Here is an 18,648-nt window from a genome sequence, read left to right on the forward strand (position 1 = left end):
GACCCTGCCCTGCTCGCTGATAGTGCTGAGCCAGTGGCTGGCAGGGGCACACTCTAATAGGCAAAGCTGGAAACACAAATTCACAGTCCTTTTGTCTCGGCCCAGGGACTGTGCATGCCGGCAAGGAAAGACAGACTCGCCCTGTCTCCCTCCTCCCCTTCTCTGGCCTAAGTTCACGCTGACTTCACCCAACAGGCACCTGACCCTCCTAGATGAACTGGGAGGGGCCGAGGCGTCATCCACATGGGGTGGAGGTGCAGGCGGCGAACTGTATTTAAGATGCTGAGTTGTAGAGCATTCAGGCTTGGGAAGGACAGCTATAGGATGCCCAATTAAGCCACGTTTTCAGAAACTCAAGCTTTGACAAAGGCTAAGAAAGAGTAAGGAAAGAGAAAACAGAGTGGTGAGCCCATCAACAGCGAGGGTACAAGGTTGTAATTATTGCAGCTTTGCAGCTCAGCCGGGCACATCCAGATTCCTCTCCAGGAAGAGCCTTCCTCACCGGGCCCACAAAAGATGCTGACAAAGACCCTTTCAGCTGTGCCCTGGCTTTGCATTTTCATCCTGGCCTTTGTCAGTCATCCAGTGTGGCCACAGACGCCCACTAAGCGCAAGACACCTGCACAGCTCAAAGGGGCCGCCTGCTGTGAAGAGGTGAAGGAGCTCAAGGCCCAGGTTGCCAACCTCAGCAGCCTGCTGAGCGAGCTGAGCCAGAAGCAGGAGAAGGACTGGGTCAGCGTGGTCATGCAGGTGATGCAGCTGGAGAGCAGCGCCAAGCGCATGGAGGCGCGGCTCGCCGAGGCCGAGGGCAAGTACTCCGAGATGAACAACCAGATCGACATCATGCAGCTGCAAGCTGCGCAGACGCTCACGCAGACCTCGGCAGGTAAGGAGCACGGGCCCGCGGGGCCTCACCACCTTGCCCTCAGACAGCCCAGGGTCTCCTGTCTGTGGCGTCGCTTCCAGGTAACCTGCTGTCAGAACAATGACTGGGAGTTCTTCGGGGGTATACTTTCTTGGGTACATGCTATTTTCTCTTTACTAAAGGTTTAGAGAGTATTTCTTTTGCCTCCCAGTGTTCTGTAAATTACCCGGCACCTCCACAGGCCTCCCCTATTCACACCACGCCTCAGCACACTGAAGCTATGAACTACCACCGTGGAGCAGAGAGAGATTATGTGGTCTGCCCGAAGTCACACCGCGAGGCTTAGAAAGAGGGTTCAGGTTTCCTGATTGGTCCCCTTCCTCCCCCAGGGCCGATGGGTTATACCCTCAGTCCTAAGGAGGCAGGAGTGAACACCAACACCAAAACATCTGTTGCTCCGGAAGCAAAGTTTTGCCAAAAACAGATCTTTTCTGTCTCTAGCATTTAGTGGAATGGGCCTCAGTGGAATTCTGTGTCCTCTCTCCGCAAACCGGCTCTTCCCATCGGCTCAGAAGGAAGCGCACGGGCCCTGCCCGGGGCCTTCCGAAGAATTCCTCTGTGTTCAGGAAGGACGGGGGGGTCCTCGGGTTTCCTCGGCTCCGATACTGCTGTTTTCCCCCTGATCTCAAATAAAACTCCCTAATAGTACAGGAAATCAGAAAATGCAATGCTGAAATTTGGATTTTTTAGGAGGCTAAAAATAAGACACAGTTAATGTTTTCTTTTGCAAAATAACTTCCAGTTTCTGGTTAGCTTGGCTCAGATGGGCCAAGGTGAATCCATCAGAGAGAGATCCGGTTTTCTGAAACTATCAGGGAATTACTAGTTGGAAAGGGCACATCCTATAGATGTGTCATTTCTTACTGAAACTTTCTGGTCACACTAAGTCAAGAACAAAGAACAGTAAGTCACTGGTTATCCTTAGTTCAAATGAAAAAGCTTTAACATGAAATTAAGCTTAAAAATTCTGTCACCTGAACCTATCTATGTGTGTATGTCACTCTCTGAGCATGTGCTTCCCAACCCCCAGTTCAGGACTAGGAGGCGGTCTCCGGCCCCGTCCCAGACCAGCGAGCCCTGCCCGGTCTAGGAGACGAGACCAGACTCGCAGAAGAGCAGGCCGGACCGAGGGGCATCTGGGCGTGCTGCTTCCTGCTTCCCCAGACTGGGGCTCTCCCCACCCCCCAGCGGGGAGTTCCCTGGGGTCAAACGCAGCTCTGCTGCTGGGACCCTTCCTCTTCTTGTCCGGGACAACATTCCTCACTTTTCCTCTCTGTCACCAGGGGCTGGGTCACCTTTCCACTCTGGGAGCAGGCAGCCCCTGGAGAAGGCAGTCACTGGTGCTTCCATCAGTGACAGAAAGTGAAGGACTCTGCCGGCAAGGGCCAGCCTTCCCCCTGCCCGTCACTCTCTCCTCCGACAAGTCCCACGGCAGAAGCGCTGCCGTCTGCCACCCGTGCACTCTTCTCGCAGGCCCAGGGCGCCTCACCAAGAGGAGCTCCCGGGACACAGAGGGCAGAAGTGTCTCTGGTCGGAGAAGCTGCTGCTCGCTGAATCCCAGCAGGGAAGGCTGTGCCTCCCGCAGTCCTCAACAATGTTGAGAACGAGGAAACAATCTGCCGTGAGGCGGCCGTCCCCAGGGTGCCGGGGACATGTGTAGATCAGCCCCGGAGTGAAAACCGGCCTGCCCGAGGCTCTCAGGCCCTTGTTCCAGTAACTGAGCTGGGAGGGCCCTCCAGGGCCCCTCAGAGTGCATCTGCATTCGTCCAGCTGTGTGAGGTGAAGGTGGGGGGCAGGCAGGATTATAACTCCATCTCCCTTAACTAGGACCCCAGTAGCCCTTGCCTTTGAGAAACAACAAAAGCAACCACCCACCCACCCAAACTTGGAACAGCAGCAAAACCAGACCCCACAAGGCACTCACGATTACCTGGTAATGGTGGCTGGCTGGCCTGGAGGTTGGACCTATTAGAGCCCATTATGTGGCCTCATATACTGTTGTGATTCTAAGATTCGTGGCCTAGGGCTGCTGCAGGATCATTTATTTCAGAGTAAGCCTGAAGTCACCTGTTTGATTGTCCTATGGATGCTCTCTGGGTGAAGGGCTTCCCCATCCCTCAGTCCCAGGACCAGCGCAGCCCAACGCTCCAGCTCTCGGTCTCCCACACCCGGACACCGTCTAGAGCTGAGCACTCACGCGATGTGCGTGGTGGAGAGGAAGGCCATCTCCTCCATGAGCTTAAACTTCCCAGTCCTGTGTAGCGGGAGGGCCGCCCGCCGGGGAGCCCGGGCGGGCGCGCTCACCACTATGGCCCGTCCCTCCGCAGATGCCATCTACGACTGCTCGTCGCTCTACCAGAAGAACTACCGCATCTCTGGGGTGTACAAGCTTCCTCCCGACGACTTCCTGGGCAGCCCTGAGCTGGAGGTGAGGCCGCCGCCACCCGCTGCCCATGTCCCGTCCTCTGTCCTCCACGCCCTCAAAGGGACAACAGGGCCCGTCAGAGCCTAACGGAGCGGAAAGTCAAGATAGAAACGAACACAGCAAATCCCAGGGAGCTATCCAAACGCTGCATTTACGGGGAGGGGGGGCATCCAGGCATCTGTTCTGCCTTTTCCAATCACTGCCAGCTAAACAGCAACCTTCTGACGTGTTAGCCGACTCTAGAACCGCCCCCTCACTAGCTGGGAGCTCCTGCGTGTCCTAGAGCAGCGTGTCCTAGAGCAGCTAGTCTTTGGGGAGGGGGAAGAGACACCATGGAGGGAGCCAATCAGAAGTACCTGGAGTTTCCCCCTCAGGCCCGACGAGCACCCCCTTGTCCCCATCCTCGAGGTTGCTAACTCTCCCTCAGCGAGCCCCCGCCCCAGCTCGCCCACACCACGGCAGGCTCGTGCCACAGTGGGCCTGGGCTCACGTCCCTGGCTCTGCAGGGGCGGGAGAAGGGAGGCGCGGCCCACCCACGCTCCCGCCTCTGTGGGTCCCTGACCGGAGCACCCTCTCTGTCTCTCCGCCTCAGGTGTTCTGTGACATGGAGACGGTAGGCGGTGGCTGGACCGTCATTCAGAGACGGAAGAGCGGCCTCGTCTCCTTCTACCAGGACTGGCGGCAGTACAAGCAGGGCTTCGGCAGCATCCGCGGGGACTTCTGGCTGGGGAACGAGCACATCCACCGGCTGTCCCGGCGGCCAACCCGGCTGCGCGTGGAGATGGAGGTGAGCGCAGGGCCGGGGTCCCAGGACCGGACCAGGCCACCACCCGCAGCCATGCAAACTCTGGGGGCGCCACTCCTGCCCCTACTCACTTCAGGCCTGTGTGTTCATGGTGATGGGTTTCCTTGAGGCCACAGTGCAGCTGAGAAAGAATAGGTTCGTCCCTGTTTTTAGAAAAGTGAGGCTGCAGGGGCCCTGGAGGAGGCCACACTCAGGCCAGAGCACACTGATCCAGTGGTCAGCGGCCTGGGGCATAAGGTCCTCTGTGTATAACCCTTACTGATACTGGTTGGTGACCCTCATCAGAGGCCTTGAAGCATCACTACACTCTCGAATTGCTCTTGAGACATCTGCAAGTGGGATGCCGTCAAGACACAGATCTGCACCTCACAAGCAGGGGAGTGAGGGGACAGAAGGAGATGCTCGCTCACCAAGGCCACATGGGGACTCGGGGGAGAAGTCTGCTCTAGGACCCTTGTTTGCTCACTCCCAGGTTGCAGGGTATCAGGTACTGAGGCTGACTAGATGCCCTGCAGTGGAGAGACGCACGGCTGTGGCTGGAGAGTGCAGGGGCGGGTGGGGTGAGGCGGCCCCGCTGCCGTGTTTCTCAGCCTCGGCCCCCCCGCCCCCCCCCCCCGCAGGACTGGGAGGGCCACTTGCGCTACGCCGAGTACAGCCACTTTGTTCTGGGCAACGAGCGGAACAGCTACCGCCTCTTCCTGGGGAACTACAGCGGCAGCGTGGGGAACGACGCCCTCATCTACCACAACAACACAGCCTTCAGCACCAAGGACAAGGACAATGACAACTGCCTGGACAAGTGCGCGCAGCTCCGGAAAGGTGAGACGGGGGTGGGGTGGGGGGTGTAGGGGGGGAAGTTCAGGTTGAAGCTCAGACCCACGTGAAGAGGTGTGAATCATGACTTTGCGGCTGATATCCGGGCTTCCGTATGTCCTTTGTCTATCGGCCCCGACTGCTTAGCTGCCACTCACAATACCACCAGACAGACAGACCCCTGTGATCTACCCTGGCAGCCACTCCCGCGCGGGGGGCACGCCCAGCTCACTGGCGCCCCTCCGCTTCTCTTGCACCAGGTGGGTACTGGTACAACTGCTGCACGGACTCCAACCTCAACGGCGTCTTCTACCGCCTGGGGGAGCACAACAAGCACCTGGACGGCATCACCTGGTACGGCTGGCACGGCTCCGCCTACTCGCTCAAGCGGGTGGAGATGAAGATCCGCCCGGAGGACTTCCAGCCCTGAAGGGCAGCCCGCTGGAGCGGGGTGGAGACACGGAGACAACGGAGGCTGGGCGGGGGGGTGGGAAGGGAGTGGAGGAAAAAGTGCCCATTGTCCCCAGCGGGAGAGTGAGTCTCTGAGGAGCACGAGAAACGTATACGCAGCCAGGGTGTCCCAGTGAACGGGATGCAGGACCGGGGACAATGGGTCCTGACACGGAATTCTCGGGGGCTAGCTCTCTGCCTCGACCCCTGACACAGCACAGCTTCTCTCTTTCCCACATAATTTTCCTATGAAAAAACTAGTTGTGAGACGACTTTATCCACCTTCTATCAGGCCTAGGTTAGGTGAGGGCAGAAAACAAGCCCCTCTGCTGGACAGCACCATGCATTTTGATTCCCAAGGAGAGGCCCCGGGCGTCGGGAGAGCAGTGAAGGGGGGTAGTGGAAGAGAGGTTTCTGTTTTTAAATACAACGAAATTACCTTCAGTCTGCACATTTACAAACAGAGACAAAAACTGTTCTGCTGGAGGTGAGCTGACACAGGACGGCTGCGACTGGAGGGCGCTGCGGGGCGCCTCCCCAGCCCAGCCTCGCCCCAGGCACGGCGCCAGAAGCAGGGAGTGGGGCTGGGGGCGCCAGGGAGCTCCCGCGGGAGGTGGGGTGACAAGTTCCTTCCAGGATACTTGCAGAAACCTGCCTGAAACTAGTCACAGTTTACAGACTTATCTATTTTTATTCACTCTGAAAGAAAAGGGCTTGAAGAGCTTCCTCTTCTGTCTACAAAAACTGGCTGGAAAGGGACGGTAGATGGCACTATGGTTAATAACTCATGCTGTCCATAAGCGTTTTGCTTTGTAAAAATAAAATATAGGTTGTTTTAAATGTTCCAAGTTTCTTTTTCCTTCTACAATAAACTTCTAACACTTGTTCACTTCCAAATCATCACCATCACACGCAGAGCACGGTGAAAAGTTTCAGCGAGAAACCAGAGCGTGGGGAAGGGAGGACCAGGCTGAGTTTGCCGCGGCCTCGGGAAAACCCAGGGAGGAGCGGGAGGCCAGAAGCCAACAGGCGAGGGGCTCCGCGAAGGGCAGTGGGCACTGGCCGAGGCCAGGTCTGGCCGACCCGCATGGCCCCACGCAGGCCAATGCCGCTGCCTGGCTCCAGAGCACTCTGCAACTACTTTGCCCCCGAGTGAAGGTCTTTAGCCTCACCAGACGGCAAATGACCTGTATTTTCAGGAAGTCCCTTTTCTTTGCCAGAAAGAACCATTCCCTTGAACCAGTCAGTGTGAGGTAAGCCATGCTTCTTACTCTGTATTTTTAAATTGTATCTATAGTGCTTTGATTGTTGGGAACCTACTTAACCTTAAAAACAGAACCTTCGGGATCTTCAGAGAAATAAACCGAGCAGAGACGAAGTACACTGGAGCAGGGCTTCTCATGGGGCAGGCATTCACACAGAACCTTCCTGGGGCAGGCAGGGGGACCCGAGATGCATAGCAGCCAGCACAATACTTCCGGAAAAGAGAGGATAAAAAGATCGGGGGGGCTGGAAGGCGATAAAGAGGAGGAAGAGCCTGAGATGCCCATGGCAGAAGTATCTAATGACTGATTCTCTCTCACTTCCTACACGTCCCACAGTTGTAGAGGAAAACGGAGGCTCTGGGCAACAAAAGCTAAAATAAACACGTGGGGAGAGAAAGAAAAGCAAGTGCTACGGACTGACTGTACCCCACTCGCCCGTTCTACGCTGAAGCCTAACCCCAATGTGATGGCAGGTGGGGGAGGGGTTTTCGGGAGATGTTTAGGCCATGAGGGTGGGTTAGTGTCATGAACGGGATTAGTGTCCTCGCAAAAGGGACCCCACAGAGCTTTCCACCACTCAGACAAACGTCTGCAGCCTGGAAGAGGGTCTCACCAACCTGGCACCCTGATCTTGGACTTCCCAGTTTCCAGTACAGCGGGACACAAATGTTTGTTGTTTAAGCCCCCCGTCTATGGTGCTTACAGCAGCCTGAGCGGACAAGGTCAGCAGACACCAGACCTCACCCTGATACTGCGGGCTAGCCCAGTAAGAGCTGCGTGTGTGTTTGTGCTTCCAAGTAATCGGATACCCATTAGCCCTCTGTCCCCCCCGAGAAGCAACCGCGCTCACGGATGCAGGCGAGCTCTGCGCAGAGGCACACCGTTTATCCTGCCCATCGTCAGCCCCACTCTGGGGATCGCACACGGACTTAACCTGTCCTGGAGCGCATGGGGAAAGTGTCAACAGGGAGGAGCGCTGGCAGATCCATCCAGCAGCAGGACAACTATATTGTTGCCAGAGCACAGCTTTTTAAAACAAAACCAAAAACTCAGAATCAGCCGCACACAGATGTTTTTGTGTACAATAAACCTGACTATTTCAAAAACAATTTAAGGCAGTTGACTCAAACATTATGTACTTGAATAGGCTTTTAAGTGCACAAATGGTGAAGAGAAAGTAAGAGAAGGAAAAATGAAGGGGGAGGCGGGGAGGGCAGTGCACAAAGCTGGCAAGACGTCTGTACTTTGTCCGAGGCGGGGCGGTCACCAGGCTGCGAGGAGCCACCGTGGGGAAGGGGATCCCATGTATTACCGCAGAGCAAAGCCACCAGGACCAGACCCGAGAGGTGGCTCAGGGACGCACAGCCACTGCCTTCCGATGACAGCGGGCAGTTCCCGCAGGGCTCACAGGGCGGCTGGGGAAGTGCTGCGAGCCACTTCCTTAATGGCAGCTTCACTGAAGGCTGTTCCTTAAAACTTTCTTCAGTGAAAACAATGGCAGAACATCGAAAAGGTGCTTAGGAAAAGCAGGTTTAGAAAACTGGAAAGAAAAACTACAAATGGAAACAAAGAAGGGTGGACCCTCTGCTCTGGGGACCAACTGAAGGGAGGCAGGCTGAGCCCAGCAGGACCGGGGGCGCACCCCAGGGCGTCGAGTTCTGGCTGCACTTGGAAACGGAGCTGGGTGTTTGCCCGTTTCCTCAAAGCCGACATCAGTCTGCAGGGAACCGAGACTGGTTTTCAATTAGACTGGCTAATAAGTTAAATGAGCCTGACTCCTTCTCCAGTCCCCTGACTGTATCTCTCTACTATACACCTGCATACACACTAACGCTCCTCTGATTTCTCCGATTTGGGGAGAAATCTGGGCAGGATGAGGGAGGGTTCAGAGAGGCACCAGACAGAAAAAGGTTAGCAGGGCAGTTCATGCGCGAAACTACTTCTTTGCTGTTCATCGTGTTCAGTTCCCAGGTGTTTCGTTAGTCACCAAACAAGACTGCGCGACCTATGCCGGAGGCGGGAGGAAAAAGTGCGGGATTCTCACCCGCGGCCCGGTCTGAAACTGAGGCTGCCCCGCAGGATGGCGTGTCGTTACAATGCCACGCGGTATTTCAGAAGTCAACATTCTCTCCAAGTCCAATTAGTTGGGCAAAACCACAACTCTATTTCTATCTTTCTGGTCACTTTTTAAAGCATCTGAAGGAGCACTTTTTAGTACCCACTCAAAGCAGAGCGAGCAGAGAGCCCGGCCATTTGATCGTCCTCTCAAACATGGGAGCACCACACACCCCCGCCCGTCTCCGCCACAGCGGAGGCGCTCACTAACCGGCTGGGTTTTCCTAAATTATCTGTAGTGAAATAATCAACCGTGTTGGCATCTGCATGAAGATAATTAGATCCCAGAGTTAATATTCTCTGATAATCATTAGGAGAAGTGAGCAGTTCTCCAGGAGCCAGAGCTAACATCTCAAGCTGTTCGTAATTTCCTAACAGCAGAAAATGTACTCAACAACCTATTCTTTCCACACCCAGGAGACTCAAAACGCACTTAGGACAGGACAGAACACAACCACAGCAGGGGGAAGACCAAGGAATCGCAGGCTTTGCTCTGCCTTCTGCACTCACCGAGCTCCAGAGGGGGGTGCCCGGCACCAACACAGACAGTCGATAATGAAAGCCCGCCCTGCCCCGGGGCCCAGGATCCAGCACTCCCCCTCCTGCCCCAGACAGCACTGTCTAACCCGAACAGAAACTCCGTGTTTCCCAGGCTGCTATGGAAACGGAGTGGCTTACGCTGACTTCACGGGGACAAACTAGCGCAGGTGGGAAAACAACAGGAGCCCAGGTGTTCAACAGAAGTGACAACTGTGGCTGGAAAACGGCGGGAGAGCCACCTGCAGCCGCATCTCATTTAAATGTGTCACCCAGACCCGAGGGCGGATTTCACAGAGCAGAAGTCCCCAGGTGACTGCAGTGAACTGGCGACACACAGCGGAAAAGAGAGGTCACTCGAGGCGAAGGCAGCAGCCCCGAGGGCGTGCGTGCGGCCTACCTGATGAGAGACTCCAGGATGGCGGGGGTGGGGCCCTTCTGGAACTCCAGCTCCTTGTAGTGCAGCGCTTTGGCGTACGCTCGGCACTTGGCAGCCCTCTCACCCAGCAAGACAATGCCGTTGTCGTCTCTCAGCGGCAGGGGGCCCTGGAGGAGAGCGGAACCCCACGGCATAGGCGAGTGGCAGGTGGGGCACGAGCACCAGCGGGCTCCAGGGGTGCTTCCCCCTCCCATTGGCCGGTTCCCCGGCTCCGCCCGGACAACGGGCAGACCTCTCACCTTGTCACTGTGCTCCATGAACTCAGCCAAGTTCAGCAGGGTCTGTGTGACTTCAGCAATGTCCTGGGAGGTGAGGGCCAACTCGATGCTTCGGATGAGTTCGTCCTGCTGGTCTTCGTTCAGCTCGGACCAGCAGGACACAAAGGCGGCGTTGAAGAGATCCCTGAGGGCAGAGAGGAGCAGAGGAGGAGGCTGAAGATGCCTGTCACGCCTCTGCCTGGCGCTGAGCTGTGCCTAACAGTCTGCTCCTGGCGTCACCGATGTTGGCTATACAGACCAGCGCTGCCTAACAGAGCTTGCTGGAAATGGTCTCTATCTCCCCTGTCCAATGTAGTAGCCATCGGTCACCAAGGACATGTATGGATTGGTAAGTGTGACCAAGGAACTGAATTCTAGGTCCTTTTAATTTTCATTAACTGAAAATAACCCCTGTGGCTAGTGACCATTACACTCTACAGTGTGGGCAGAGACACTGCGATACCCTGGAAGGGGGGGAGGGGCGCAGGAGGAAGGAGAGCAGAGCAAAGTGAGACGCATGTTTCTCGGCAGTTTTTGCGTCACTTCTCCTCACTGCAGGGAGGGGCGTGATGAACAGAAAGGGGGCTGCTAACACAGAAGCCAGCGCTAACAGATTTTGAAATAATCTTCAAATGGGATGTTTCGGGGTGTTTCTCAGACAATGTCCACATTCCAGAAATCGGGCCTGGCAAAGGCAGCATCTGTGACTGTTGTTCAAAACACAACCAGAACCGTTTTGGGGCAGGCGGTCACAAACAAAATGACAACCAAACCTGAGAAACCAGAAGCACTAGAGAACAGAATCCAAGGCCGTGAGCCTTAAAAGATTCCCTAAGCCAGTCTCTCACAGCGGGGGTCTTACGAGGGCTTGGGACCAGAGGTGCCGTTTCTGACATCACTAAAACCATTTTAGATCACGACAGCATCTCGCGGGTGGACATGTTTGCTACCCCTGGCATCTGACCTTGAATCTTACCCTCCTCTCTTTTAGGGGAGCTGCAACTACAGAGTATGCCTATGATGTGCAGTTTAGCATCTGATAGCTCTGCATCCACTTTTGGTTACATTAGGAGATTAAATCAGAGCAATGTATGTAATTTTAGAATGTGATAGAAAAAATATTTGAAATTCAAAGGATAACACGAAGGCAGAAAGAGGTCCTGTGCAAATTAAGAAATGAGCTTTCTGACTTGGGTCCCAGGCCGCGCTGGGTCCCCAGTGAAAACATGAGGCACTGGGAGGGGGGGAGGGGGCAGACACACGTGTGTGCACTATCACAAGTCTCAAGTGACTTGGAGCAGAAGAGAGTTTGCTGTGCCAGCCAAACACACGAAAGCTGCACACTGAGGAAACTCCAGTCCCAGGAGCTACTTTTACAGCATTATGGAAACACTGGAAAGAAACGAGATGAACCAAATCAGAGAGTCCAAGCAACAGTCCCGGCGCCCATCACTAAATACACTGCTAGGCCACCACCGCCTGCAGAGTCCACTCCGCCAGCAAGCCAGCCGTGGGGACAGTGAAGTGGAATGCCCTGCTTTCTGCTAATTAAAGCAGCATTCAATGCCTCGTTGTAAATAACAATTGTGCACTGTAGAAAAGTTTGGAAAACAGGAGAAAAAATGAAGAGAAAATAATCACTCAAACCTTCCTACTTAGAGATAACTATATTACTAATCATTTCCCTACATACATATACCTTTAATAGTTGAAATCACACATTTATACCATTTTGTATTCCATTTTATTCGCTTACATTACACTATAAACCTTTTACATATAACCTTTTATAAAACCAATTTTTACAGCTGTTTAAGATTTACTATTTAAAACAGTGTGTTTTATGGCAAATGCTCTCTTCCAAAGACGGCCGCACGGTCCCCTGTTGCAAGTGCTCCTCCGGGGCTGCGCCACTGCCGTCTCGGAAGGGGGCGCCCGCATCTCCTGCCCTTGAACGTGAGTGGGCCTGTGCGACTGCCCTGAACCACGGAGTACGGCAGAAGCGACACTCTGTGACTTCCAAGGGAACGTCATAAAGACACATGCACTTCCTCGGGGACACTCCCTCTCGAACGCAGCCGGCACTCCCCGAGGAGGCCCGAGCAATCCGCCCAGCGCTTTGTGCGGAGAGGAACCCAGGCCCCCGGCCGGGGCTGAGTTTCCGGTCACTGCTCAGCCCCAGCTTGCCAGACATGTGATAAGCCATTCTGAAAGTCAATCTTCTAGCCCCCAGATGGAGACCCCCACTGACTGTGTGTGGAGCAGAGACAACTGTCCCCACAAGTTCTGCCCAAATCGTGGCTCATGAGCAAAAATAAAAGGACTGTTGTTTCAGGCCACTAAGTTTTGGGGTATTTGTAATGCAGCAATAAATAATGAGAATACATTTTATTAGAAACAGGTTATATTGAACTATTACATAGTTGTTTTCAGAACTGCAAATGACTGTGCAACTTTGTAATTAAAATTTTGGGTCTAAATATACTAAGGGAAGGTCTACCAGCAAGGTTAAGATGGATGCTTCTCCTGCAATATGAACTTTCTCAATGTCCTTTTCTCTTTATGCCCCACCCCCTGCCCCCAGGAGTTAGCAGAATTAAAAACACTAGCCTTTCACCACTGCCTATCGCCAACTCCTACACACAGCTCTCTGTGCACGGACCCTCCGGACCCTCACCGGAAGCCGGGGAGAGGGAGCCCCGACCTGTCGTACCTGGCCATCGGGTTGTAGGCCTGCGCCAGGGCCCAGCACGAGCGCAGCGAGGGCGACGAGGAGTCCTTCAGCAGCTCCAGGCTCAGCCGCCTCAGCCACTCCAGCCAGTCGTCTTTGGAGACCCTTCTGGCAGCTCCCCAGGCCTGTCATATCACAGGCGACAATGGAAAACCATCAGCTTCCAGGGTCAATTGTAAAGAGCCCTCACCTACTTCATGATTATTCTATACTTTTGACTTATAAAATTAAACACCTCATGACAAAATTCCCCCAGAGCACAAATACAAAAGAAGACCATTTAGTTAAGAGCCATAAAGCAAAAACAGCAACCTCTAGAATATTCCAGGGTACAGAAAAAGCAACTCTTTTACAACTCATTTGTGCTGGATGCTACCAGCAAAGCAGAGGTCCACAGACCCGGCGTGGATGGGACTGTCACATTCAGAGTACATTCCACGAGTGGCCTCCAGCAGTGTGTGAAGGGCCCCGGGCACCCTCTGCATTAGGACAGTGGCTCATCTGACAGTGGAATCACAGGGGGGAGGGGACATGCTCAGGCTGACAGCGCAGGAGTCCCGCTGCAGTCAGGTGAGCAGGGAGCCCCAGACACACAGCACCATGGCGGGATGAGACCAAAGGGGTAGAGCAGGTTTAATTTTTACTCCCCAGCACATGCCCTCCAACTGTCCTCAGCACTCTGAGCCCTCCAGGAACCCAGAGTTGCTCCAGGGGCAGCTTCGAGAGGCGGACGGAAGGCGCTGGAGAGGGGCAGTGCAGTGGCCGACACCCGAGCTCTGGAGCTCAGCGGCTTGAGGGAAAAACAGGCTGTCTGCCCGTCTGCAAGTTACCGAACTCCTCTGTAAAGCACGGATAATAGCTCCTGCCTCACGGGGTGCTTGAAGGACTAAGTGTACATGTGCAAAAGCGGGTGTAGCAGTGCTGTGCACGCGAGAGCCCGTTACCCTGAGGTCGGGAGCCCTGGGTGGAACCCTGCCTCTGCCGCTCGGCAGCCGTGGCGCCGCGGGCAAAGTACCTGTCCGCTGCACCTGAGCCTCAGCCTCCCTCATCTGGGGAGAATGCCATCTTAATGGCCTAGCTGGAGCAGACGAGCAAAAGAATGGTTACAATTATTATCAAAATGGCATCTCTGTGAACTGGCCTGGCCCTAACTATTACATCCCAAACTTTAAAAATACATTCTTAAAAGATTTCTCATGTAGAGACACGGTGATCCTTCCTGAACTGGAGAAATCAGATAAGTTAGAGAAGTTCTCCAGCGAAGTGGTCCGGGGAGTGAAAGAGACACCCCACGTGCTACAGCACCTAACCCTCAACGACCTCACCCATCACCTCCCTGGGGTAAACTGGAGATTTGCTGCTGTTTTCCGTAAGTTACCAATGAGTGGCATTACACAAACTAATATTTTATGTCGGGAACTGAAGCGGAGATACCAGAAGCAGCAAACTGAAAAACTGCACGAAGGACTCTCACTGAGCACACAACGAGAACTCTGAGCTAGAGGGAGGAGTAAACTAGATGCCAAAGACTTGCCTCTTAGACCCTGTTCCACTGAATGAAATGGGTCCATCTGTCCCTTCCCACCCACGGACCTCCGGCCTCCTCCCTCCACACTGGGTCTCTGCATGGCTGAACGGCAGTGCACGGCAGTTTAAAAGCTGGACATACACAAGAAGGCACTACTAAGGTCTCTGCCCTCGGATGAGGTGAGGCTGAGCCTGCGTCAGGGAGAGGGAATTCAGCACAGTGGCTAAGAGGCTGGGCTCTGGAGTCACACTGTCAACAGGTCAAGTCCTGACTCCACCACTTACTGACATTGGGCAAATGGCTTAACCTTTCTGTGCCTCAACCTATTGACCTTACAGTGTCCACACCTGTGAAGTGGGGACAATGATGACAGTACCTAACTCATCGTGTTATCGTGAGGACTAAGTGAACCAATACAGCGCGTGGAGTGCTCACAGCAGGGCCTGTCACACGGAAGGCACTCCAGTGTCGGCAGCTGTTACTGCCAATGGTTGTTGCTACCATCTGGTAAGTGGTAGGAAAGGCCTTTAAAAATGTCAGCTTAATGGACAGCTGCACAATCTATTGACCAGGCTGAGCCCCTGACTCGGGCCTTTCCATGCTGTTCTTCAAGGGAAACCATGATCGACTCTTAGTTCTCCGGGTTCTGTGGCTAACTGTTCAAACACCAGCTTCAGGTCCGTTTTCTCCTGCCACCCGCCACGCGCTGACTGCCTCGTGCGGTGATGCTGGCGCGGGCCGGGGGACTGTCGGCTAGTGACTCACACGGGAGGGGAGCCCAGCACACGGTCACAAGGCAGTAAATGCTGCTGACCACCCTGGAAGGCATTGGACAGGTACATACAGACGGGTTTTTCTGCACCACGTAATCCTCTATTAGTGCAGCCAACAGAAATGTGACCGAGGTGGCAGATCGTTATTCTGAGAGCTGGTTAAAACTGGTAGATATACCGATCCTTAATCATCCTCCCGTAAATACGCAGAAGCACAATTTACTTTTCGACAAAACAGAGCTGAGAGGCAGCTGCGGAGGATTTTGCTTAGGGTTTCTGAGCTTAGGCTCTTCTCTCAGGTGAGATAAACTAGAGACTCCATTCTTTGTTCTCTTTGGCAACGGGTATGCTTGTTTTTCCAAGTCCCGGGCAGAAAGCAAAACTTCCTGGAAGCAAGCTAGACTACTGGGGAATTTCCTAAAATAGAGGCCAAGGTTCCGAAGCAGGGCGGGCCGCTGCCTGGTTGGAAGGACAGCATGAACCTGGGCAGAGTGAGCACGTCTGGCGGAAACGGCCTCCTTGCCCGGCCCTGCCCTCAGCTGTGGGGTGTCAGCAGGGAGGCTGCAAAACCGCCTGGGGATGCCAGGTGGCCGATGACCTTCCTCTTCCTCCGGAGTCTGGGGCTGGCAGTCACCAAGCGCACAGCGGGAGCGCCGAGTTGCTCCTGACCCAGGGATCACCCATCATACCACCGGAAACTGTGTCTCTCCGCAGCGCTCACTTGCGAGCTCTCTGGGGGGGTCACACCGACACCGCGGTCAGTGATAAAGCCCCACTGCTCCAGGCTGTGCGTGAGCACACGCGCACAGGCTCGGCCCAGGACAGCGGGGACCAGTCCCACCCAGTTTTGCACCTCGATCTGCTGCTGCGCATGAGGTACAGCTGCCTTGGGCCAGCTGCTAGTAACAGACAAGGAATGCTGTGTTTAAATCCACACCACGAGCTGCTGACAATCCCCAGAAGCACTAAGGACTAACGCAAAATGGGAAAAACAAGCAACCTGGTATATTTAAAAATCAGGGTGGTGACTGATTATTCTCTCAGATCCATTACAGAGGTTCTGAAACTGCCTGTTTCCAAGTGCATGACTAATGGTATACATGGTGAGGAGCTGGCTACATCCTAGGCTCTGGTCAGCCCAGAGAATTCAGTACTTATCTGCAAAGATCGAACACCTCGCTGCTCGAAGTGTCATCCATGAACCGGGAGCATGGGCGTCACCTGGGCGTCTGACCGCCCTGAATCAGAACATGCATTTTAACAAGCTCCCCGGCAGTCGGGAGCCTGAGAAGCCTGAGCAGCTCTGCTTTAAAGGCCAGCATCAGTCTCAGTGCTAACTAGGGGCTCACTGGTTGTGTTCCATTCATGTAAACACATTATTTGCAACAAAGTGTTCTATTATTAAAGCGCCAAGGGAGCACAAAAGGACACTTTGTTCTTTATTTTCCCTCTAATAAAAGAAACTTATAATTTAGACATTCCTGAGAAAGACAAAATGACCTAAGTTTACGGTATCTGGATTTTCAGAAAAATTTTTGGGCTGGGTTTTGGTTCTTTTAAACAAAAGTCTACAGGAGCTGAAAGTTCTGACCAGGAGAGGAGAGCAGGGCTCTCTCTCCTTCCCAAGTCCCCCAGGAAACAGTGGACCTGCCTTTTGGAGGTTGATGGTGCTGACATGCAGCTTCTTCATGGGTCCCGTCTCCACGGGCCCACTAGCCAGTGCATCCCCTTGGCCGCTCCTCAGCATTCGATGCTGGTAAATCAGAGGGTCCTCTTCTTCATCAGCCAGGGTGTAGCCCTGCAACCAGAGATTTGTAGACAAAACCTGCAACTCCACGAGGTACTCCCAGTTGCGAAAATATCCTCAAGCCCTGGGAGGGTCACGCCTCCCAGAAGAGCCAGGACTTAAGCAGGCATGGCTCCAGGCACGGACAAAGTGGGGCTGTATCCTGCAGACCCGTCTCTGTTGGTCACTCCTGGTCACTGACAAGCACTGACAAGAGGAGCGCATGCGCTGGCAGAGAGGAAGCAACTGTGAGCAACGATAAAGTGACGAAGGCGGAGGCAGCCAAGGGCCCTCGGCTGTGCTTGTGTGGCCCGAGAACCAAGAAAGGTGGTTACATTTTTGAATGGTTTTAAAAAACCAAGATAAGAGTAGTATTTTGTAACACGTGAAAATCATCAGAGCATCCTACTTTGGTGTCCACAAATACAGTGTCACTGCTACACTACCCGGCTCACTCGTCACGTGCACATATGGCTGGCTGCTTTCAGGCCGCAGTGGCAGGGCTGAGTGCGTGCAACAGGAAAAAATGCACTGTCCTGATAGAAAAGGTCTGCCAATCCCCGGCTGAGAAGTGACCAGGCAGACGCTCCCCCACAGCTCAGGGGACCAGAGCCCTGAGGGGAAGGACGACGGGGGCCTCGGACCCAGCAGCAGAGGGCAGCTCACCTTGACGATCCTGCAGATGAGGACGTCGTAGCGCTGGTGGTTGATGCGGTGTCGCACCAGGACTTTGTTCACCATGGGGATGAAAATCTGGTACTGTGGAGGCGAGGGAGGGGAGGAGAAGCCATTACTCCGGGGAGCGGGGAGTAGAGCGAGAACATTACCAACACTGCCTACAGCCGTTTCTTCTGGGCTCGGGGCTAGCTCTGTGGTGTTCAGAACACTCGCTTTTGACCCCTCCCGCTACAAGCCTATCCCCATCGTCTTCCACCTGGGTTACCACAACAGCCTTTTAGCAGCCCCTCTGCCTCCACTCTTGGTCCAGTGCACTCTTCCACGTGACATTGAGAGTAATCATGTAAAAATACCAGGTCATATCACAGCCATCCTGTGCTCAGAATCTTCCAAACATTCTAGTCTTGGCCCAGAGTAAAAGCCAAAGCACTTCAATGGCTACAACAGTGACGTACGAATAGCATCCGAGTCACCGGGGGTGAGGTGGGGAGGTGGTCTGGGCCGAGGCCGGGAATGTGCATTTCTAACGCGTCCCCAGCGATGCAGACCAGGACACTGCTCATCTGGGATGGCACTTTGAGAACCAGGCCTGCAACACCTAGTTTCCACGCCCCGCCCCGCCCCGCCTTGGCTCCGACACTCTCCGAGCACCTCCCCCCTCCCTCCTCCAAAGGCGCGCTGCTCTCCGGCTGTCCCTTGGACCCTCCAACCACACTGCCGTCTCACACCCTTGCATTCGCTAGCCCTTCTGCCTGCATCCAGCTCTCTGGGATTGGGCCTTTGTTTTAGTCTCTGCTCCCATGACAACTCATCAGAGGTCTTCCCCATTTCTCTGAACAAACAGCATCTCTCCCACTCCCACCGTCACTATGATGAGACGCACCATGCTCATTAGCTCTGCTTCATCGGAATGTGAGCTCCGTGAGAACAAGGGCGTCACTCCGTTTGCTACGTTATTTGTATAGCAGCACTCAACCCACATAGGTGGCTCAATAAATACTTGCTAAATACAACAAATGCAGGAAAAAGGGCCAACAGTTCCCCGTTTTCTGAGAGAGGTGTGAGGCCAACAGGCTAGCAGACAGAGAAGTTCACACGGTCCTCCTCCAAGGGCAGGCAGG

The 18,648-nt window shown here is 54.3% G+C and overlaps 2 protein-coding genes across 2 annotated transcripts in view; one reads left to right on the forward strand and one right to left on the reverse strand.

Annotated features, from left to right (window-relative positions):
• MTOR (mechanistic target of rapamycin kinase) overlaps positions 1-18,648 on the reverse strand; it is a 111,368-nt gene that overhangs the window by 58,000 nt on the left and 34,720 nt on the right. The window contains exons 24-28 of the mRNA XM_028511253.2: positions 17,516-17,608; positions 16,715-16,861; positions 12,745-12,887; positions 10,014-10,176; positions 9,736-9,881 (exon numbers count right to left, since the gene is read on the reverse strand). Of these exons, the coding sequence (XP_028367054.1) occupies positions 9,736-9,881; positions 10,014-10,176; positions 12,745-12,887; positions 16,715-16,861; positions 17,516-17,608 (692 nt within the window). The remainder of the gene's footprint in view (positions 1-9,735; positions 9,882-10,013; positions 10,177-12,744; positions 12,888-16,714; positions 16,862-17,515; positions 17,609-18,648) is intronic.
• Positions 122-5,875, forward strand: ANGPTL7 (angiopoietin like 7). The gene is made up of 5 exons (XM_028511254.2): positions 122-886; positions 3,253-3,353; positions 3,943-4,137; positions 4,776-4,974; positions 5,229-5,875. Exons 1-5 carry the CDS (start codon positions 517-519, stop codon positions 5,396-5,398), a joined length of 1,035 nt encoding a protein of 344 aa, XP_028367055.1. The 5' UTR covers positions 122-516; the 3' UTR covers positions 5,399-5,875.

The sequence above is a fragment of the Phyllostomus discolor genome, chromosome 5 (assembly GCF_004126475.2).
Source record: "Phyllostomus discolor isolate MPI-MPIP mPhyDis1 chromosome 5, mPhyDis1.pri.v3, whole genome shotgun sequence".
Lineage (NCBI taxonomy): Eukaryota > Metazoa > Chordata > Mammalia > Chiroptera > Phyllostomidae > Phyllostomus > Phyllostomus discolor.

Bases quoted from the DNA above. Each gene is read 5' to 3' on its own strand.
- ANGPTL7 (XM_028511254.2), top strand. From the start codon at position 517: ATGCTGACAAAGACCCTTTCAGCTGTGCCCTGGCTTTGCATTTTCATC. The intron at 3,354-3,942 runs GTGAGGCCGCCG...TCTCCGCCTCAG, and splicing joins TGGGCAGCCCTGAGCTGGAG to GTGTTCTGTGACATGGAGAC. The intron at 4,138-4,775 runs GTGAGCGCAGGG...CCCCCCCCGCAG, and splicing joins GGCTGCGCGTGGAGATGGAG to GACTGGGAGGGCCACTTGCG.